The following is a 23,799-nucleotide window of genomic DNA, read 5'->3' on the forward strand; positions in this document are numbered from 1 at the left end:
ACCCCCAACACCCCCAGCTGGCATGGCCCCCAGGCCTTTTGGTGTAGAAACCGGGCCCTGTCCAGGATTGCCCCTCCCCCCCATCAGTGAGAGCTTGGTCGGGAGATGAGCTCTGGAGTGTGTGTGTATGTGTGTGCGTGGCAGTGTATGTGCTGTAGCATGTATGTCACAGCATGTACAGTATATCGGCTCTGCACGGCCACATGGCCTCAGCAGGACTGTATGGCCACAGATGATGGGGCAGCTGCTCGTGCCTCCACAGCCTCCACAGTTTATATTATCACAGAGTTAACACACAGTACCAATCACAGCAGAGCTGGAAAGGTCTGAAGGAACTACATTACATTACATTCATTTAGCAGATGCTCTTATGCAGAGTGACATCCAGCACAACAGAACATAAGCGAATCCATTCATTTTAAATGAGCATCAGTATCGGACCAGGCTAACAACACAGTGAGTATGAGCATAACACTATTCAAGCCCTACCCTAAGTTAACTTGTGCAACCTGACTAGACAAGGGAAGCCAAGAGTCCAAATCTGTAATTAGGGTGGCACAGGGCATGTGCAGAGATCCACAAGCTTAAAATGTGAAGGTTCCAGGGCTCAGTGTTAGCTCAGTCTGAGTTACAGTACACGTTTTTGTAGTCTTAGTTGCAGAATATAACTACAAGAAGAGGAGACTGGAAACCATGCATGAAAACAGAGATACAGGGTGCATAATAGGAGCCTATTCACTCCAGACGTATAAAATGGCCCAGCGCTTTTCTCAATGCATCGTTTACTTAGACACACTCCTCCTGCGGGGGTAATAAGCGGTCATTTGATTTCATTTCAATTATTTAAATATTTAATAGATTAAGCATCATTAGAGAGGCATGTCTTCAGGCAGGTCTGAAGTGATTGGGATGAAATTCGTAATTAGGTTTAGGGGGAGCCGGGGAAAGTCTGCAGAAAATGTCACAAAAAATCGTGACGAGAGTAATCACTTGATGAATGCTTCAAGCACTTCTGCCCTAATCAAGGTACAAAGTCAACACCCCACCAGTCCAGAAAGCAGCAACAAAATAAAACTGCTGGCTTGAAAACATTGGTGACATTATGCAGTATTATATTCTATTAATCATTTTAATTTGTTTAAAACCACCAAGTCAATAGTAATTTAAGGACTTTAACAATACTCAATAAGTAGACTGCTCCTGTTCTTGGTTTGCTAGCTAGCAAAGGGAATGAGACAGGTTGTGATATATGGGTAGTATTGCAGTATAGTGACTGGTCCCCAGAGCGTTGTTTGTTCAGAACCCTGGCTGCACACTTCACCAGGGTACAAAACCGGTAAGATAGCATGGTGATCTGAGAGCCATTAGCTCTGAGGAGCCGAGCTCGGGAGTCCCAGGAAAGCTCAGCATGGCTGTGTGTGTTATCAGATCCCACGCTTTCATGCGAATTATAGGAGAGACAGTTCATTTGAATGTTCAAAAAGACACACAGTACATGCACACACACACACACACACACACACACACACACACACACACATCCACACAGCCTTATGAGGCTATTGTGCGCAGAGCACATTTGGTTCTGTTAAAACGCGGGCTGATGGGGGTCAGCGACATTTGAGCTGACCTCCAGAATCAAGGGCGACATTTACTACCTTTGATCGCGAACATAATTTCACAACAGAAGAGCCCTTGAGAGTGTCCTGGACATGGTGGTCATATAGCAACCCCTGAGAGAGAACACTCACCGCCTCATGCAGGCTTAGTGCGAGGCCCCATCAGAATCACAGGAGCACGGAATAGCAGGAGAAACATTTTGATCTGACCCACAGGTGCTGGCCTACCACACATGCTCTCAGAATGCGGTGGGTAAAAATATCTGCATCAAAGGAATGGGTATTCCCAGCATTCCTCCAGCACACATTCATAGCCAGTTTATGCTGTGACCAGTTAAGATTTGACGTGCACTGCCTGTGCGATGCAGAAATGATGAGGGGAAAAAAAAGCGCTGTCGAATTGGGAGATGTGATTACTCCCACATTAATTTAGCAATGCATAGCTTGTCAAGGAAGGAATTTTTTCATGGGGAATGCAGAAGTATAACTCCCTCCTGCAACACACACACGTACATGCTTGTAAGAATTACAGCGCCCAAATATGAATCAGAAGCAAGTTCTTCGTGTTCTCCTAATAGATCTTCCAGTGTTTCTTCCAGATCAAGTCCCCCACTGAGGGAGGCTCTGGGCCACATTTATTTGTCATTTCTATGGTGACAACAAGAACTTAGGACAGCATCTTTGTGTTGGGAAACATGGATGGCAGCTGTCTGCACCTTGGTAAACTTCATGAGGCCATGTTTTCTTTACATCTGCAAAGACAAATTAAAACATATAGCTTACATATTTACATGACCAGCTAAGAGAAAATATACATCCTAATATTTAAGGGAAATCGATTGACTTTGTACAGTATGTATATGGTATCTATTGGCTCCTAAAAGTAAAGGTCTGGAAAGCGGTAGTGTGGCATAGTGGTAAGGAGCAGGGCTCTGAACCGAAAGCTTGCTGGTTCAGTTCCCCAGTGAGGCACTGCTGTTGCACCCTTCAGAAAGGTACTTAACTCCACAATTGCCTTAGTAAAACATCCAGCTGTATAAATGATAACATGTAAGAATTGCAACCTATGTAAGTCTCTCTGGATAAAAACATCTGCTAAATGACATTAATAATAATAATAATATGCAGTCACATTTAAAGCACTCTGTCAAGTTGAACTAAATCAAAATGACACGTACACCATTGACAATTTACAACTACATTTACAATGTCAATATGGATTCAGTTATGTGACCACAGCAGCGGCGAGTTCTGAGTACTGTTCTGCCGTATCAGTGGGCTCGGCTATCTTCAGTCTCTGTGTGCCTCTGTCACAACCACTTACTGTCAGCGTCAGGCAGAGTTGTTTTGTGGGGGGGAGGGGCAGATTTGTCAACGCAAAAAAAAAAAAAAAAATCAGAGCAGCGGAACCGCGGGGCTCCGCAACAACCACCCGTCTGTCAGAGGGGGCCCGGGGCCCGGCCGCTGGCACTGTGCCAGTCAATGATCGCGCTATGCGGGGGAAGAACCAGGTCAGGCCGCTCACTATGTGACCCCACAGCGTGCGGCTCCGGCAGCCAGAGCCAGCGCGCTCCAAATGAGCCTGTTCCCCCCATCCTTAATCACGCTCGCTGAGGGCTCGTTAAAACCACATTGTTGCTGCTGTTGCCCATTTACACAGCAATAGGGATGCCGCTGTTCTTCAGTGAGCTGATGGAGTTATCCGCACAACGGCAGTTTATTTTATTTCAGCCCAAGCGATTTTATTTATTTAGGTTCCTATGGAAACCGGGGCAAATCTACAGCAATGGGGTAAAATTCTCGGAAAGTAAGGGAGCGACTCGTTTAAACAAAAGAGACTTCACTACCAAAATTTATGCAACGAGAGACTTCTCCCCCCCGTTCTGAGAGGGACTTGGTGGCGTCCCTTTGCTTAGGCCTCTGTGTAATTCAGAGGGAGGCGGGGATAACAGCAGCCTGGGGCTCCGGGCTGTGTGTGTGTGTGTGTGTGTCAGGGTGAGCTAATAAACGCAATACTGGCCTTGATACCACTGCTCATTGTGATGCTTAAGCTGATTAGAGGAAGTAAATCGCCTTGTAAGCTCAGGCAGAGCCAACCACAGGCTGGATTCATCAAAACTTTGCCACACCCGCCTGGCGAACACGACACTGAATTTTATATAAATAGCCCTGCTGGTTTGTGTCGCTGTTGTGTCTCGCTGCCCGAAATGGCAAACGCCCTCTTGTAGCTGCAGGTTTGCAATCAGTGACAAGTAGCTGGGTCTAATTGTTGATTTAATTTCAGTCTAAGTGAAGTGAGATTAAGAGGCTCACCTTGAGGGTGTGGGGGGTTGGGTGGAGGGGAGGGGTAGGGAGAAGGGGTGTGAGTGGGGAGGGTGGGATAGGTAATCCTTGTCTGTTGTCCATATGGAATACATTCATAGTTAATCAACATCATTGTATCTGCTCACTCGCAGACAGCCTCCCACCCATAATTTACTGGTATCTGTTATGCCTGTGGTTGCATGTCATGGCTGTAAGTACATACGCACTGGGCACGTTTAAAAAATGGCATATTACCTGGAAATGTTCCTGTAGTTCCCGTAGCGTGACAGTCCGTGTCCATTCAGATTGACTCATCCGCTGAGCTTGGCAGTGAACGTTCTTTATATGACAGGACTTACACTGGGGTCCAAAATTATTGGGGGACACACTTTTTTTTCTGAAAACCCACAATATTTTTGTTGCATATTCCATCGGACATTGGGAAAGTCATACTTATGTCAATGTCAATTTCAGCTTCATCTTCTGTGACCATGTTCCAACCTTGTTAGGTTTATATAGGCTTCAGTACGAGTGTTTAATTAGGGGGCAGGGCAACGTTCAATCAGGTCTAATTGAAGTGATGGTCATTTTTGTTCACTTGTCTGCACTCAATAAGTATGTAGGTACCTTTTAAAATTAAGTTAAAATTAAGTAAGTCATGGAATTGTCAGTTTGTTTGGCAGAATTAATGTCATACATATTATTAAAATGTTGGAAATAAGGGTAGTCATCAGGCAATCACCACATAAAGAGATGTTTTGAAAATGTTAGTTGCCAAAACGTGTAATTGTTTTTTCGCCACACCATAAATTGGGTTCGAGTGATAAAACTAATAGCTACATGGACACATCCACACTTAACCACAAAATGCCTAGGTGTCCCAATAATTTTGGAGCCTAGTGTAAGTGGGTTTGTTCGAGTCCAGCATACTGTGCTCCTCAAAGAATGCAGTGCAGTTTGAAAGGCCAGGTCACGCTGAACCTTGAGCACAGCACAATGTCTGACGCACACAACGGCCTTTCATATGAAAGATTCATTTTCTTTTCTAAAGTCACTCCGGTAACACTCCTTTGTCTGTGTATGACAGTTATTCAGCTGTGCACACCGAATTGTCTTGTAGTGATCTTCATTACAGTATTATATATATATCTGACAGCCCTGGCTGGGCTCTGCATGTTAAAACAGCCGTGAAGGGATATTTCTTCCAGCTCAACTCTTCAGCCCGTTAACCTCCGCTGAAAGTCAGAACGCATCTGGGGAGATCCTATTTTTAAAGTTACCACCTCCATTTTTCATCGCGTCTCTGATGGAGGGATAAACAGACAGAGCGGGAGAGCTCTGAGGACGGAGTGTTTCTGCAGGTAGAGGCTTTTTCGGGCAGTGGAAAGGGGGAGACACCCACCCTGTAGAGACATCAGGCAGCCGGCTCTGCCCAGTCTCTCCCCGTCCGGTCAGGAAGGAAACGGGATGAATTAATGTGGAAACTCGGCGCTCTCGCTTCAAGCAGATGGAGAAGCCCAGGTTCTGTTAGCCGTGCCTACTGTAAGTAAACCTGAACCTGAGAGAAGAAAGATGACCGCCTCCTGTTCCAGTGGGGGAGGGGGCCCGCGAATCGACAGCAGACCGAAATGGAGGCAGAGGCCTCGCCCGCGGGGCTCCAGATGACGGCTCTGCTGCAGGCCAGGCATCAAACGGCCGCTCGCAGCGCACGGGATTAGCGCTTCCAGCGTTCTGCACTCCCCCAGGGCCTCCACACCCTCCGTGGCCTGAACAGAGGGCTACCTCAGCTTTAACAGCGCGAGACAAGGTGAAAGATAAGGCCCGAGGGTGTTCGAAATGAGGAAAAGGGAAAAGGAAAGCAGTAGTGAGTATCTGGCACAGAAAGCTTTTTCAGTCTTCTGCTCTCTGGCCTTAATTATAGAGGGTTTATCTGAGAGAACAGAGAGACTGACACAACCTCTCCCTCTGATCAAAACCGTACTTCTGTAAGGACACAACGACAGTCTCCTGAAAAAGGAACAGCTGGATTTCTGATTACTAGAACCCATACCACATACAAACAGGGTTTCTGTGCAAATGAGGGCATTGATGGCTTTTCTCATGATCCTTAGCTTGGCACGTGGAGTCATGTGTCAGATGCACAGTCAGGCTTGGGGGGGGGGGGGGGGGGTGTTGTTGTGCTGAGAAAAACACAAAATAAATCTGCAGCACAGATTATGTGGCTAAATCTTGTGCTGGACAGCCACAGAAAATGTTCAGTTGTGCTGGTTGCTGCCGGGAATTGAAACAAAGATGAGATTTTTCTTTTCCTTTCTCTTCATGCTTCAAACAGCTTCTCGCCTCTGCCATTTAACGATGTTTTTCCTGTTAGCAATTAATGTTTCATCTTGTTATGATGTGCGACATTTCAAAGTAAATTGATTTTAAAGATTTTTTTTACCGCTGTTGAGACCAGCGGTAATTACGATGCAGATTGACAGTATGGCTGAAAATTGGCTTCATTTTAAGCAGGAGAAACTGCATCTGTGCCCTGCTTTAAGCAGTCAGACCACTGCTCCACAGGACTGCTGCACTGATCAGTTGCAGTGTACCAGGTTCTGAGGTAATATGCTTTCACACTGTGCAGAGGCCACACATAAAATCTGCCCTTTTGTGGTAATATGGAGCTTCTGGAACCACAACTGTCCTTAGCAATGTCTTGGTTGTTGCATCATTTCTTTTTTAAAATGAATGATAGCATGGTTTTAATTATTAAAACGTAGGGTGGGCTTTGTTTATGAATATATTATGAACAGTATGTAGATGTAAAAGAGAAATCAGGGATTTGGGTCGAAGAGGCAAAAAAAAAAAAAAAAAACAGGAAAGAACTGTCCCAGTTAAGTAGCAAACTCAAATCATTTCAATCATCAGCTGCTGGCCAAACAATGCCAGGACACGCCCACACTCACATTAATGACATTCCTGTTTACCTGGAGACGCAACAAAAAGGTTACCCTGGGGCACGCTAGTCACGCACACACATGTGGGCTGAAAACCAGCTCACAGAGGGCTGTAAAGCATCGAGCCCTGTAAATATGTGTAAATCAAACGGGAGCTGTGAGATAGGGAAGGCCAGAGCAAAGGTCTGTCTCTAATTTATACTCCTGTGGCATTGACTTCCCCACCCTGTGCAGACTCTGAGCCTCGGGCCCAGCCTAAGGTCGAGGAAGCCACTTTGTGTCTACGCTGAGCATGTGACCCTTGATTTAATCTCACAGGAATCTGCTTTATTGGACCTACTGCTTTATATCATCTTCCATCCAAACTGGCTTTGCTTCTTCAGGGAGGTGCAGGGTGAAGACGAGCCTGCTCAAAGAGCAGTATTAAGTTACTCATCTTACTCTTTTACTTACTTGTGTATTAATTTCGTGGGCAGGCACCCTTATTCTGTGGCAAACCTTACAGCATATTCATGTGAAATGGGTGGTTGCACCTAAAAACAAAGTATCTTGCAGTGCATGTGTCAAATCCAAGCAAGCAGCATTGAAGGGATTTCCACAGAGACTCATAGGCGCCTTACCCTTAGTGTTTAAACCCTGCAGAAAGCCAGCTCTATGCGTCACACCTTCCGATATTTCCATTTTATTCTGGTGCCAAAGATTCATGGATGGGCTTCTATGAGCAATGCTACAAAAATAGCCGCACATACACGAGGCTTGATCCGAAATATCTTGAAAGGGATTTTTTTTTGAAGAAAAAAAATGTTTTAAAAAATGTAAAGAACAGCCAGGGGCTTGAAGGAGGGCTCAATTCTCTGAGCCTTGAACCCAGTGAAATAAACAACTCAGTTGCAACTCAGTCTAATAACACTAGCAGATGGAATTGCCAGCAGAGAACCATGTCTCCATTGTAACATCCAAAAAGAGGCAGTTTCACCTTGTCATCCCCTTGATCTCTGCCTCTGTGCCCTTCATTGGATCTCAATAAGACACAGAAGATGGTCAAATGTAACCTTACTTGTTTCAAAATTCTTAATAGGAATCCATTTTTGGACATACAAATCACAAAATGAAACATACAGTATCTCAGACATTATTGGTTGAAACATGGTCCTGATTTTATTCAGTATTTTTTCATTGTTCAATGTGGCTAAGTACAATACATAAACCATCAACACGCACTACACTTGATACCGATAAAAATGGAAAAGACTGTGGACAATGGAGTATCAAATGACACAGTGAGACAAAGCATAGTTTAAGGTTCTGGTGAACTTAAGCAAAGTTCAAATTAACTTTTTTAAAATTATATGTTCAAGTGCAAGGTAATAAAACAAGATCTGTAACTATATTCACTTCATAAGGCCACATTGGAAGTGGTAATTTGAGGATCTCCCTTACTACAAGCATGAAAAAATAGTGCGTTTTTGGAGCCAAAAAAATGGGGATTTTTAGTTTTCTCTAAATACAAAATTAAACTTTTTTTTAAAAAAATGAGTGTGGATTGAAATGATCTTTTTTAGAACTCCCACTGGATGCACCTTCTCATTGGTGGAGACAATGAGGTCTGCGCTTCTACCTCCATCCTGGGTGGAGTGCTGATATCGCTGCCCCGGTGGTCAGCCTTGGGAGTGTTCAGTCAGGGGCAGCTGGACCCTTGGCCACAGCGAGTTCCTGGCCGATCCTGTCCCGGACCGCTGGCTGAGACAAAAGCTCTTTTATCTCTTCAAGCCTCTTCGAGAGGCTCCAATTTTGCGTTAGCAATGCCTGCCTAGTGAGGCTCGTGTCATGCCGCGCCCCTACAGGAAACAGGAGACAACATACTCTGCTTTACAACTTTAAACTGCACTCTGCTTTGCTGCTGTGATCCTAACTGCCCCCCTCCGCTGTGTACTAGTGGTTGGTTTTAAAGCGTTAACCTGTGGAACTTTCAGACATCTCTTGGCTTCACTCGCGTTCCCATATAAATACAGCACGAGCAAAAATACAGGGTGTAAACATGTTTCACAGTATACTCTCAACTGCATAGTCCTCCCCAGTAGCGTTGTACATGTTTAGTGAAAAGGTTTGTGAATGCAGTTCGTTTTGTAGTGATATTCAGCTTAGTAAAGATAGTGATTGTCTTTGCACTGCTCAATACTTATGGCAGAGGTAGACACCTGCTGTGGCCAAACCAGATGTACAAGGCCAACAGCACAGACTCTCTCTGCCGCTCATTCTATACCTCTAAACCGAGGCCTCACAAAATACCATCTGAGCTCCTTTAGCCATGTTTCCGATGTTACAACTTGAGCAGAAGAGGGGAGATCTGTGGAGCAGAGGACTGCCGGGGAGAAGCACTAGGTAGGTGGCATCGGAGTGGTTATAACACACAAGCTGCATAGGGGTTCCTTCCTCAACCCTGACTCCTTTTCCAAAACGATTCCTTTTTCCAAAAAAAAAAACAATTCCTTTTCCCAAATCGATTCCTTTTCCGAAAGCAGTATTGCACACAGTTCAACAGCTCTCCCTGCTACTCCGCAGCTTCTGGCTGGCAGACAGCCCCCTCCAGCCACCGCCCCCCGCGCCCCCTCCCCTCTGGTTTTGGCTGGTCGGGCCCAGGTCTGAGGCCGGGAAGATCACTTGCTGCCGCTGCTGGTGTTGAGGTTCTGGCCAGGCTTGGGCGGGCCTTGGTTCTGCTGGGTCTCTTCCATGTACTGCTGCACGGCCTTGAGGACCGCATCCTCCACCAGCCTCTTACTCAAACTCAGCAACTCCTCATCATCGGGCTCCGCCCCCTTCTTCTCACCTACACAACGACATCACCACAACAGACAAGGGTCACTCCGTGTCGCCCGGGAAACACAGCGGCCAGCTATTGTCCTGGCACACCTACGTACGCACTCAGGCACTCGGTGGAGATGCCTGACCCGTAAACAAAGCACAGGGGCTCGGCCTCATCCTGTGGAGCCCTCACACAGTGAAAAGAGGCAATGCTAAAACAAACCCCAGAATAACAGCAAAGCTCTATTGCTCACCGCAGCACTGATGATTGGTACAGTAATTGCTTGATTGTGGCAATGCGTTACTAATTTGCGTGATGGTGAAAAGTGAGGTTGAAACTGAACACCGCCGCCCTCGTAACTGTTAGAATCACCGCTGTGGAAGCTGAATGTCTGTGTGCAGTCAGACAGACAAAGCATGCACTGTGCCAGGCGTGTCGGAGAGAGGGGTGGGAGTGGGAATCAGACCCACGGTGAGACACGTACTTGTCCGAGTAGCGCGAGGAATGCCCTGAATAAGATCTGGAAGACAAATAATATCCATTTCAAAACCACAGAACGTTCAAAAATAAAGAAACAAGAAATCAGCAGAATCTTTTAAACTCTGTGTTCATCCAATCAAAAAGAATAAAAGATGCTTCTAAAAACTACTGAGGCTTGGTTAGAATGGGTTTATCCGTTATTCGCCATTGATTTAATGACAGTAGGTACATCAGGAACAGTGTGATTTAGACAGCATGCTGTGATCGGACCATTCGGATTGATCAGTCTTTTCTACTCACATTGCTTATTTGCGACTTCGCAACGGTTTCATCAGTGTGTTTTTCTTACAAAGGATTGACCATTCAGCCTCTCATCATTTGATCATTTCCTGTGTGCTGAAAATGCTTCAAAATACAAATGCACCGTGGGAGACCACCTCTCCCCCTGCTCGCTCTCTCTCTCACACTCACACACTCACACACACACACACACACCCTTCTCTCTCTCTCTCACACACACACGCACACACACACCATGACCACCTATACACACACACCATGCTCGCCTGCTTAGACACCACGCACACACTACTTTCTCTCATTCACACACACACACTCACACACACACCATGCCCCCCCCCAACCCTACTCCCAAGAACCATGCCCAGTCCACCATCTTCATTCAGGTCATCATTTGTCTTTCCAGGAATCACCTGCGTAACAGTCACAAACTGCTTCAACTGGAGATGCCGAAAATAAATCGTTCTGTGAACTGTAAAAACCCGGGTTCCGCACATTACACACTGCGGACCGCAGAACAGACCGCACTTTGTTCCCGGGGCCTGTGTGCGGCGCGGTGTGTGCGGATGAGCTCAGCATTAATGTGCAGCAGATAAGCAAAGGACGCAGCTGCTGGATAAGGCCCTGCCGCGTTTAATGTGCAAAGCGTTCTGCTCTGACACCAGAGCCATTCAGCTCTCTGTGGCCCAGCTGCAGCGCTGATTTGTCGCACTGTTCTAATCATAACATTCAGACTTGGAACGAGGGCTTGGTTACATTTCATTCCAAGGCTGCTGCTAAAAAGTGAGCCGTCTGGTTATACGGCTTCCTGCGAGCTGTGAAACGCTGCTCTCTGCCCGTGATCTGTGCTGGGGAGAGAGAGCAGTGGCAGATGATTTTAAGTGTTTGGGTGAGGCTGAGGGAGACTGACGCGGCCTCGTCTGGGCTGTCGCCACAGCGATAGCATCAGGGTCAGGTGCAAATGCGTCATGTGATCTCTGATCGAGCAGGTATCACATGCAGGTTCCAGCAGCAAGGCTCACGTTCAGCGCAGATTCAACCCCTCTCAATTAATGCTGTTGTTTTCCTGAGCATTCCAGTGTTTCCTGAGAGGAAACAGTCAGGTCATTAGGCAGATCCTGTATGTGCATCCTAAATTTAGGGGGTTAGCTGAATGTAGTGACAGATGCAATCCTCTCAGCGCTCTCTCAGAAACCCACTGACAGCAACCCGAGGCAGATATACAGACTAAAAACTCACTTCCACCCATTTTCACTGTAATGCAGATACACTGACTAAACTCACTTTGACTCAGTTTCACTGTAATGCAGACATACTGTCTAAACTCACTTCCACAGTAAGGCAAAATTATGCTTGACTAACCAGTGAGAGGTCCTTGAAACCCATACTCTAAGACTACAAAATTTCAGCTCTGTTTAGATTAGAAGCCTGAACACAAGGGCTGGATTTCACATACTGACAGGATATGCTTCAGCTTTAGGGCCTAGCCCCTTGGTGTAAGTCCATTCATAACACATTTGTAAGCCTGAGCTTCCGCTGCTCGTCAGCTAGAAATCAATGAGGATACGCACTCTAAAATCGAATTAAAACAGCGTTTAATGGGAGCTTTCCCCCTCTGTAACAGAGCAGCGTGTGCCTGTCCGGCTGGGGCGAGGGTTTGGGAATGCTTGCCCCCAGCACAGGGGGCATGTATGTGCGTCATGCTAAATGTGGTGTTTCCCGGGGAACAGACAACTGTGTGTCAAACAAACCAACAGCAAAGAGTAAATGTTATCACAATGGCAATAAATTCCAACTGCTGTTCAATTATGGTCTGCTAGAACAAGCTATCAGCAATCCGCACAGAGACACATACCATTCCAACTTCAGGAGTAGGGAAAAAGACTACATTAAAGTGTCATTAATTATACGCCAGCAAATGCCACCCACACCTACTTCCCCCACTACTCTTAAACTCTGAAATATTGTCGGTATTATCTTTATTGCATATTTTATGCATTATTATCTGGAACTGTCCAAGTCTCAGCCCGTGCTGATTCACACGGTGGTACAGAACCACAGGCTAAACACTCTTCTCGCTCACACACATACATGAATGCACACACATGGATACACACGATCATGCTTGCATACACATGCATACACATGCCCATACACACAAATACACATACATATCTACACACACACAAATGCACACATTTATACACACATCCGGACACACACCAAAATGCACACACTTGTGTATGTACACATACACACACTTGTACATACACATATACATATGCGCACACATGACTGCACAGACTTGTGCATGTATACACACATACACACAAGTGCACACTAATGTACACACACATACATGCACACACTCACACACACAGCTGTGTTCATGAGCGGTGGCTGTCATTGCTCTTGCTCTTTTTTCCTTCCCTTTACTCTCTCCATCTTCCTCACTGTCTCTCTGTCTCTCTCTCTCTGTTTCCCCACTCTCTCTCCCCCTTTTCCCTCCTCCTCCCCCCTCACTGTCTTTCTCCCAGCACCCCCCTCCTTCCCCAGGCCAGAACTGGGACACACACACACTCGGAATGACAGTCTTTCTAATAGCTGCCTCGCCTCGCGGCAGAAACAAAGCAGTCGGGTGGCAGGCCCCTCCACTGTGAGAATTCGGCTCGTTCCTGCCCCCTTTCACATCCGCCCGAAAATCTCATTTCGGCAGCGATCGCGAGGCAGGGCTACGGGCAGACGCTCATCATTCAGCGGGCGCAGATGTGCTGTGGTGCCCATCGTTAACAGAGGCACTTAACTGCACACGAGCTCCCGGAACAGACACACTCTATTAGCAACTCGCGGGTCCATGTTTTAGCACTTAGTGGCAGAACAATCAGGACTGCTTACGGGTCACGGCGTTTACGCGCGGTGACAACTCAATCGCCCTGCGCTGTAAAGATAAGGCATTATTTGATTAACACACACACACACACACACACACACACACACACACACACACACACACACACGCACAAAGCTGCTCCTCAGTTTGTCTGCCTGTTCTTCAGAATCCAGCTAGTATTTGGCCCCATTGTGATACACTGATCTACCCCAGCATAGACCCCCAGTCCAGCACACTTACTGATCTTCTCCTCCGCTCTGGAGAAGGGAAAGCAGCACAACTGGCCCATGACGGCGGCGAGGAAAGCGGCTCCGCTCCGCGTGCCTCCTCCTCCTCCCCCCCTCTCTCCCTCTCTCTCTCCCCTTCCCTTTCCCCCGTGGAAACGGGCGATCCGGCGGCAGCAGCAGCAGCAGCGCTTCCACACTGCCAGAGAGGGAGCGAATGCCTTAATGCTTCTCTCAGCCGACTGTGACAAAGAGGGGGGGGGTGTGTGTGTGTGTGTGTGTGTGTGTGTGTGTGTGAGTGTGAGTGTGTGTGAGTGCGCGCACGCGGCGTGTGTGTGTGAGTGTGTGAGAGCGCGCGCAGGGAGGTGACTCTAGCTCCGCCTCTCCCCCCCCCCTCACTGCCTCGCACGGTTGGATCTGAGTGGACAGGCGGTGCGCTCCACTGGCTTCTCCCTGGGACACAATGGTGAGGTGGGGGCATCTGCTGCCCTGAATGTACCCTCTCCGCACATGCCAGACACACCTGGCACAGCTGCAACGCACTCACACTGCACAGCACAGACTCTCGGAGGCAACCCAGCCACGTCTTTAAATACAAACCATTCTCTATTCCTAAAGTATTTACATAGATAGAATTTGAACTGTAGATTGAACCGTGATTTGCAGTGAGGGAGAAAGAACACTCTGTTGTTGGCAAACAGACGCCGTAAAATCTAATTCCAGCCAGACAGCCAGAATGGAATCTACTGCCCTACCACGTAAAGGGACTTTCCTGAAACAAAGGTTCCTGACAAAATACAGGATGCAAACCAATAAGCTCATTTGAAGTCATTTAAAGAAATTTAATTTCATAATTGTGTCACATAACACACAAGGCTCTTTACTGAAACCAAGGTCACTTTTTCAGGTAGATTACAATTACAAAGCTTTATGAAATAGGCAGAAGATTAATATCCTGCAAATTATGTCAAAGCCTTGACCCTCTGCGGCATGTGTGTAAAACATACACACACAAATAAGAAATACATCAGTTAACATTTATGGTATTTATTTTGTGGAGAGTGGAGATAGATTGTAGACAGTTTCAGACAGTTACATCACATGCGTACAGCTGGTGACATTTGTGGTGTCCTCAAGTTTTGACAGTTTTCTGACCGCGCAAATCCCTAATGCAACACCTTAAATGCCTTCGGCCTTTAAACCTCACCAGATTTAGACACATGCGGTGTCTATGAAAACAACAGCACAGTACAATCTCCCACACGGACCTAAAAAAAAAAAAAAAATCCCACGAAGCGGAGTGCAAATGAGTTCCACCTTACGGAAATGCTGTAGCAGAGGGTCAAGCCAGTACAGAGATGGGGCCTGCTCAAGCCCCCTCTGAGGGCGTCCGTCATTCGGCCCGTGTGAAATACCACATCAGGGTGGACCCTCATCTCCATGTAACCTGAATTAGACGCAGCTCAACGTGCACTTACTCAAAGTGCATCAGACACATGCTAAACGCTCACAAGATAATCAGGCCAGACCTGATGAGGACCAGACAGCTGGTACACCTGGAGCACTTTCACTCAGCTACATTCTGCCAAATGCTTACCAGTCCTTTTCAGGAAATTGCCACTTTAACAATAAGTCAAATAACCATCTCTAGCTCAATCCGGATTGGACTTTCAAAACTCTGACACATAACAAAAAAAAAAATAAAACATACTGCACAGCTGTGAAAATGATTTTGTTTTGTTCTTCCATGAAACAGATAATGTAAAATACTGTGTTGATGAACACATGAACTGCAAATAATATCCTAGTAATTTTTAGATTTATAGTCACATTTATATTTCCGTACACATCTAGAATATACCGAAAGACATCAAATACCAGATAATTGTATGCTTAAATGTGCATACATGTGTATGCTTAAATATGCTAAATAATTATGCTTAAATAATGCTAAAACTGTGCTCAACAAATTCATATCCCATTTGCATTTGCAACATTCTTCCTGAGAGCCCTTTCATACTGCAAGAATTTTTCATTACGGACAACAAAATCAGATGGAGGACAAAAACACAGAAATGAGCCACAGAGGTGATAATGTGGCAGAGTTTCTGGAGGAAGATGAGGTCAGCAAGGCTCCCGACTGCGGAGGCAGAGTTCAGCGTCCACGGAATGAATAATCCCACGACAAACACCGCCGATCAATAGAACATCACGTTCAATATCCGCAAAGCTGGCACCGCCACAGTGTCGAGACTCTGGTGGGGTCCGCTCCCATTCCCCTCACCCCCCCCCCCCCCCCATTTTTCTGCTTCATAACTCATAACACGTGCTTCCATTTTGCACCGCCGACATGTCCAGCGGAGAGCTGATCGATAAAAAATCGACTGGACAACAGGGGGGACAGAGACGAGGGACTTCGTAACAGCTGAAGTCATTTATCTGAGCGAAAACAGGATTCATAACGATAACGTCCCCCCTCCCCCCATGTCCTGTCTTTAGCAGAAACCGTTTAGATTTTCCACACGCCCATCGGCTAGATCGGAGGTTTAAAAGGTCATTTCTTTTACCCCCGTTCTAATCTTTCATTAAACAGACACACCTGCTTACACAACTCTTCATGTTACGTACCGGGAGGGGAGGTTCAAGTGGCAGTCTCTCTGATGAGAGGCTGTTGTCTTTACCGGCTTAAAGCTGAGAGAGGGGAACTGTGACATTGTCAGCTAATGCGGCTCTCCATACGTGAAGCAGCACCTTCAGTGTGCTGCTCTATGGAGGGACAGGGCTAGGAGGATGGTGTTTGGAATGGCAGCTGTTAGGTGCAGACTGCGTCCAAAATAGCAGCCCCAATAGCTACACATCCCCCTCAGGTAAGAGCTTCTGGGCTCTGAACTCCAGCAAAGGAGATTGACAAACGCACTGGCGTTTGATGACACTTAAACAGACATCCAATAGCCCTGATGCCATTATCTGTCTCATTGGGAAATGAGGACCGGATCACCGACTGACAGTCTGTTGTGACATTACGCCCGCTGCCGTCCCTCCCAAAGACACAAACACCCGTGATCTCCATGGAGAATGCAGTCAATCTGAACTATAACTGACAAGTGCAAATGGCAAGGTGCTCACCACACAGTCGGACTCACAAGCACTTTCCACACCCAGCTGCCGGAAACAGCAGAAACGCAGCAAGTGTCACACTATTGTGAAAAAGCCTGGCAAACAGCAACATGTGGAGAGTCTCTTTCCACAGAGGACCCACTACCTATTCTAAAGATAACAAAACCTAAGAGCATATGGGACACTTTACAGTCTATTACAGGATAGATGTATACAATTACATTAGTATGGAAATGGTAATTGATATGTGTAAGAATACTTAAAGCGACATATGTTAAAATATTCCTTATAATATTATACTATAGTCCTTACACCTGGGATTTAACATTTTATTTTTACAATGTTATCCATTTATACAACTGGATATTTACTGAGTCAATTGTGGGTTAAGTACCTTGCCCAAGGGTCCAGCGGGGATCGAACCGGCAACCTTTTGGTTACGAGTCCTGCTCCTTAACCACTATGCTACACTGCCGCCATATCACTGAAGGAGTCAGCATACCCCCAGTGGCTCCAATCTGGGATCTAAGGAATGGCTTCATTGTCTTAGTGAAGGTCAGCTCAGCTCAGAGCTGGAACAATCACAGATAAACAGCTGCTTGCAGCCGATAACCTTTTCGATTCCGCTGAGACACACTGTGTACGGAATCTCAGCACACGTCATCCGCGAGTCAATTTCATGCCACAAAATCAGGTTAAAGTCATTTCAGCTGCGAAGTTACTGTACAAGATGTACTGGTGTCTATGAAAACATCTCTTTATAGAATGCATGCGGTCACCTCATCAACATATATCTTTTACTAACACCATCCCTGTCTTGGGGAGTTCATCTTTCTTTATGCGATTTAAAATTTCATGCAATGTTCGTTACTGTAACAAATTTGAATTATTTTCCATGAATTTCAGTCTAGAAAGACGCCAGTATGAAACCACCATCCCAGTGCACACATCCATGCAGCTCTGCACCATGTGCACACAACAATGAGCTACAGTCATACTTTGCCTAACCGTACGTATGAGCGCCACCAACTGGTTATCCTCCAACATGGCAGTTAAGTCACGTGTCTGCTTGAGCTGAGGTGGGTGTGAGTGAACCATCGTGTTCTTTCCTAGAATTGAAATCCCCCTATTAAGGTCGGTTTCCCATACTCTCATAAAGGGCAGAAAAACATCTGACAATTATGGAGCTGTTTACACAATGAGTAATCAGCATGGGAAAATTTAACATTTCACTCTGATATGTTGGAATTTAAACTGTTGGAATTTAAAGAAAACACTGATTTTCAGAAACCACAGATGATTTTGAAAAACTAATTTACTTAGTAGTTTTGTGAAGACCATCTTTTAGAAACCTGGTCTTTTACACATGCATAGATGTAACATTAATAAACACAACATCTGATCTGATGTTTTTCCACATTAATCAGGTAATTCACCAATGGACACCCATCAATGCACAGTATGGTAATCACTCTTAGACACTGTGCATCTAAGCAGTAAATTAAATGATTCCCAGCTCAGATTTCTAAACCAAATCCCTACTTGCTGTTCCAGTAATTCAAGTTATACAGACTGAAAACAAAAAAAAAATCCATTCCACAGGCAATCTCCTCTAATTAAAAACATGCAGTGGAAATAAAACTATGAGGCATGTGGGTTTCTCTGCAAGCCATTGATAGATCAGTTATGTCAAAAACTACTTCAAAAGAAATTCCACTTTTAAACGGATTCATTTCTCCAGGATTAAAGGCCAACGAGTCGTCTGTTCTTGACCTATTTTCTCGCAATGTTGTTTTGCTCCCTCAGTTGACATTAGCCTGGAAATCAAAGATCCGTGAACGCTCTCTGACTGCTTGCCTTTTCCGTTTCAAATCCTGCAGGTGAAAAAAATCACCAGCACAAATGACGATGAGGCGAGGAGCCCCGTGCCTGCATTACAAGAACAATAAAAGCAGACGCTCCTCTCAGCTTCTCCCTCCCAAAAGGAGGACATCAAGAGAGGGAGATTCAATCAGACAGGATTACGTTTGACTGCTCGCTCTCCTGAAACCCCGCTGCTGTAGTGGGGTTATGGGATTACAGTGGCTGGAAAAGTTAAGGTCACTGCCAATATGGATTTAAAACCAAGACAATATCCATAAACAGCTATAAAGAAGAGTGGGATGCTGTGATACATCCATTAATCCACATTTATACAGATCGTTCTCTTGAGCCAAAAGTATGTCACGCAGATACTTCATAAATGAACGCGTCATCCAGCATGTGAACGCAGGTCCAATTCCTCTCTGAAGTCCAGAATAAAAACGTGGCATTTGTGAGCTCTAAAACAAAGCCATTAACCTTAATCTCAGAAGACAAAGCCAATGAGAGGGACTTCTCCCCAATCAGCTGCTTATTATCAGCAATTAGTCTTAACTCTCCTGCCCCTGAAAGCAAAAGCAAACAGGCTTTTAAAAACTGCAGGAAATTAGCAGCAACATGTTGCAGAATTATAGCTAATGAAAATTTAATGCAAATTCCAAACAACAAAAGCAGTTAATGAAAGACACTGAAAACATAGGATACAATGAATGATGCAGACTGCTATAGTTTCAAGCAATTTAGAGTTTACCTTCGAGGATCCAATACTTGGGGTTCTTCACAAATTTATCCACAGGACTTTACGTGTAGCATGAAAAATATGGTCATTTTTTAAAATGAGCTAAACATGTAATAGTGTGGCAAAGAAAGGGTGAGTAATCTACACATTGTCAGTAATCTGTTCCCCACATTTAAAAATGTGCATGTGCACATTTGTGCAATTATGCCAAAAACACTGTACTTGCAAGATAAAATCCAGACTTCCAACACAATGCATTCTAACCTAATACAACATGCATTTCACAGGGCAAAGTTCACTTGTTTACAAGGGGAAGACAAAAAGTAGCATGCCACAACGTGCGCACTGCATTAATCCACGTTCGTCTACATTCACTGACGACTCTCAGCCACTTTCCCAGTGGAAAATTACATTTTTGTGACATGATTTGGATGGCAAAAGAGTACACTTTTAATGAGGACATCTGATAGAACAAAGCTGAATATCATTTGCTGTGGTGGAAATGCTGTTTAAAGTGTCCCTTCAAAGAACAACTGTGGATAAAGCTGTCTGCTATGCTAAACATGTGAGCACAGTCACTGACGCCCAACATTAAATGATCTGCTTCACTGAAGCCATGTCGTGCAACTGGCCTCTTACGTTCAACATACAGTTTAAGGGCAAAAATGAATCTGGGTGTATCTGTAACACGTGACCTTTCTCACAAAGACCTCCCTCTTCCGCAGTAAGCCGAGAGGCTCACTCCCTGTATCAAGTAAACAAGAAACACCTGGCAATTCTAAACATAAATTCAAATCACTGATTCTAAGGTTTAACCACAAAATTATTTGTTATATTTTATTCCAAGAGCGAGTCTACAGAAACAGTTGGAGGGTCATACATTTGACTGTCAGCAGAATATATTGGGCACTCTTTTTAATAGTGTTGCAGCCTTCATGTTGACAGTTGTACACAGTAAACTCAATGTAATAATAGTGTCTAGTCAGTATCTTGCACCGAGTTGTGATTGCCATCATATCTTCAATGCTCCACTGGGTTAGAAATTCATCATCTCCACAGCAACACAGTGCATTTTGGTCCTGTGAAGTAGAGGCTGTCCTTGATCCAGTATTAAGAGCTACCCCTGGCCTAGGCAGCTTATATTTACTAATACTTACATATCAAGGTTTTGTATTTAACATTTCAATAAAGAGAATTATGTAGTATAGAATGTAACTTTCCTATTTTTCCTCTACCCAATGTTTAAATTAATTAATTTCTGTAATCAAGTATCAACTTCTAATGCTGAAGTCATATCATATGAATGTATGTGAAGAGAGATTAACAGCTCAGGTTAACACCAGATTAACATCAAAATCAAATTTAACTGTTTGAAAACAAATTCTAATGACTCTGCATTAATGCTTTGCGTTACTGACACATACCATTTGGTGATGCACTTTATGCCACTTTCACATTACATTGACATTGAATTAACTAAGTTATTACAAGATCTCAACTGGTGGCCCCTTCAATACCAAATAGGGTTGAAGGTTCTAACACATACCCACATCTGACTTCCCTCCTATGAGCAGGTCCTATTCAATGCAATACAGAGAGGATAACTTTCTCATTGCTGGTGAAGACATTTCTTCATATAATAAACAAAGAAAGAAATGAACTGATACATCTGCAGGCTTCAGTTCCCCGCCAGCGTTAAACCCAATTCATTTTTCTTATGCTAACAGCATTTTTAACATCTCTTGAGTCCTGTGCTGGATTTCAGCCCTCCAGGGTTAGTGGCCCTGAGACATGTGCATGACAAAGTTCGTGCTGGTCTTGTGTTTCTGAAACACTTCAAATGAGTCCTGGTAACACAAACATTGATTTAAAAAAAAAGGCCAAGTGAAAGGTCTCTCAGAATCTCCTCGGCAGTAATTGTATGTAGTATAGGATTTGGAGGCCAGTTCAATCCCTAAGATAGTCATCTAAAAGACTGCCAACGCATTCCATGCATATAATCATACAGCGCAGCAGCCGACCACATTTTCGCTGTTGACATTTCGTTTAAGAGGAGCTCAGTGTGTTTACTTGGTCTCTCACAGTGGAAAGCAGTATAAAAAAAATCTCTCTGCATTGACTGGATCAGGAGCCACAAACACAAGCCCCAGCTCCAGCTCTTCAGAGTTTAAAAATCACCAGTGAGATGGAGAACAAAGTCAAGGTCAAAAATGCTCAAACAAAAAGAGGGGAAAACGCATTCATCATTCCTGTATTCAGGTTCATTTCATTGCAAATACCTGTGTGGAATCACACCCTGTAATATATTGATTGAATAATGATTCAAAATTATTCAAAAGCAGAATAACTCATATCCACTGACATCTTAAACCAGTCCATAATCTGACTGTATTAGCGAGCAATGATAAAAATTCCTGTATTATAACCTATGCTCATACACACACACACACACACACACATACACACACGTGACCCAGACTTCTACAATGCGCAAAGGAAAGAACACATGTAATTTTTTTTCCTTCCGGTATGGAAAATGGTTGCGAGATGAAAGCCTGTCTGCTGCACGAGGGCCTCCACTTCACAGTTTATTGCTACTGAAGAGACGCTCCGAGTTGTCAGTTGTGCTGAAGTGAGAAGCAGTCAGTCTCAATCCCCGTGCAGTGCCAACCCAACGCTCCACAATCAGTGCAGCTCCAAACACAACCCTCTAACTGACTCTGACACCCAGGCAGTACCAACACAGCCTGGAAGCGATTCTCTGCCATCTGAGGGTCTGTTGGGAACCCTGGCCTGCCCGGTGTTCACGGACCGCTGAGTGACCCAGTCACCACTGACAAAGGCGTGGTAATGATGACCCACTCAGTAGAGAAGTCAGCTGGGGTCATGTTCATTTAAGATCATCTCTGCTGGGTCCCACTCACATACACCGTCTCACAAACATAACCCAAGTTTACATTTCTGCTTTTATTCACTCGAATATCAGTCATAACAATGCACGAGGTCATTACTGAAGCACTGTCTCTGTGTTCTCTCGCTGACAACAGAGAAGAATATGGATCCCAAAGTATTAATAGCACCTGCTTGGGTGGAGTGGTCTATTTCTGCAACCCATAAGAAGGGGCATATTTTGAATGCGTGTCCACATTCTTTATTCTAGCACTTTCTGAGTCAGAAGCACAGCTCTCCCCTCCAACTGGAGTTCCTCCAGTCACACACTTAGCACCACACAAATTAAATCAGATTTATCCTGCCAGAAGCCTGTCTCTGAAGCTGAATACTAACTGCTTCAAAATGAAAGCCAAATAAGCTTTCTCTGCCAAGACTGTCTGTGGCTCCTCAGTTTACACACAAACACCTACAGCGCCCGACACCACACCACCCATTACCTGCATTCCAGACCTCCACCAAATATGTCAGTTCAAAGCAGAATTCAGTGTGAAGTTAACAACCGATTTACAAGACTAATTACGGTAAGCAAGTAATTATTCTCACACATCCCACAGCTCAATGGACAAAAGGTCACCTGGTCCACCGAGGGCACATTCCATATCCCATTTCATATTTGGTATGATGTAGGCCAACAATCATGTCAACAAATGCAGTGTAGCCACAACAATGTCAGAAACAAACTCATGACTAGCCACATTGAGGCTGCTGAAAACAGACTCTGGAAAAGAGCCACTCTCCCCTTTGCCCAGACAACACAACAGAAAGGGTGGGAAGATGCCCCCTGGGGGCCAACATGATAAACGTCAGTATGAAATAACACGCATACGGATGCACAGGTGCACGTCTGCAGTATTGCTGGCAGTGTGAGCATGCTAAGGCCAAGGACTACCTTTTAGACTTAACTATGGCCTTTCAGTGTCATTCAAAATTCAGATTTGGAAATTCATCACTATTCTGTTCAGTCAATGGGAGAGTGACCTGGCTCTGAAAGAGCACTATGCACTGTCAGTCACACTGCGGTGATGTGTTTGCCAATCGCGGCTTCTGTGAAACACGCGCAGCAGGGAGCCAATTTAAAAATAATTGAATACGTCGTCATGAATGGCATGATCTAAAAAGGGCAAAAGCGAAGCCCGCATTGGGTCTGAGCTGCCCGAGGCCTGCCAGAGAGGGGTGAAAGACCCCTCTCCCCCCCCCCCCGGAGCGTCTCGTTTGGACGGCAGAGCCGGGAAAAGGGCAGGTCTGTATGCAGAGAGAGCCCTAATTCCCAGCGCTTCTCCTCTCGCGGTCTCCGCCGGGGACTGAGGGGCGATTAAATCCCTTCCTGTTGTCTGGAAGCTGGCCTTTTCGCTCTGGCAGGCTGTGTCAACAGCACGAAAAGAGGGGGCTTAACGTGAGGCAGACAAACACAGAGCGACAGGCAGCGCACATGAATTAGCACTCCGTCTTCACACATGGCTCTGTTAGCACATGACTCTGCTCACCCGCGGCTGTATTCGTACATGGATGTACTCGCACACAGCTATTTTCACACACGGCAACACTCTCACACATTTCATTTTCAGACGTCGC

At 45.2% G+C, this 23,799-nt stretch overlaps 1 protein-coding gene across 1 annotated transcript in view; it reads right to left on the minus strand.

The window, feature by feature from the left end:
- Positions 1–8,020: 8,020 nt before the first annotated feature.
- The window catches only part of LOC118792640 (A-kinase anchor protein 7), a 28,151-nt gene continuing 12,372 nt past the window's right edge, over positions 8,021–23,799 (minus strand). Inside the window, exon 8 of the mRNA XM_036550532.1 lies at positions 8,021–9,689. Within this exon, the coding sequence (XP_036406425.1) occupies positions 9,520–9,689 (170 nt within the window). The 3' untranslated portion in view covers positions 8,021–9,519. The remainder of the gene's footprint in view (positions 9,690–23,799) is intronic.

Source organism: Megalops cyprinoides, chromosome 17 (assembly GCF_013368585.1).
Source record: "Megalops cyprinoides isolate fMegCyp1 chromosome 17, fMegCyp1.pri, whole genome shotgun sequence".
Taxonomy (NCBI): Eukaryota; Metazoa; Chordata; class Actinopteri; order Elopiformes; family Megalopidae; genus Megalops; species Megalops cyprinoides.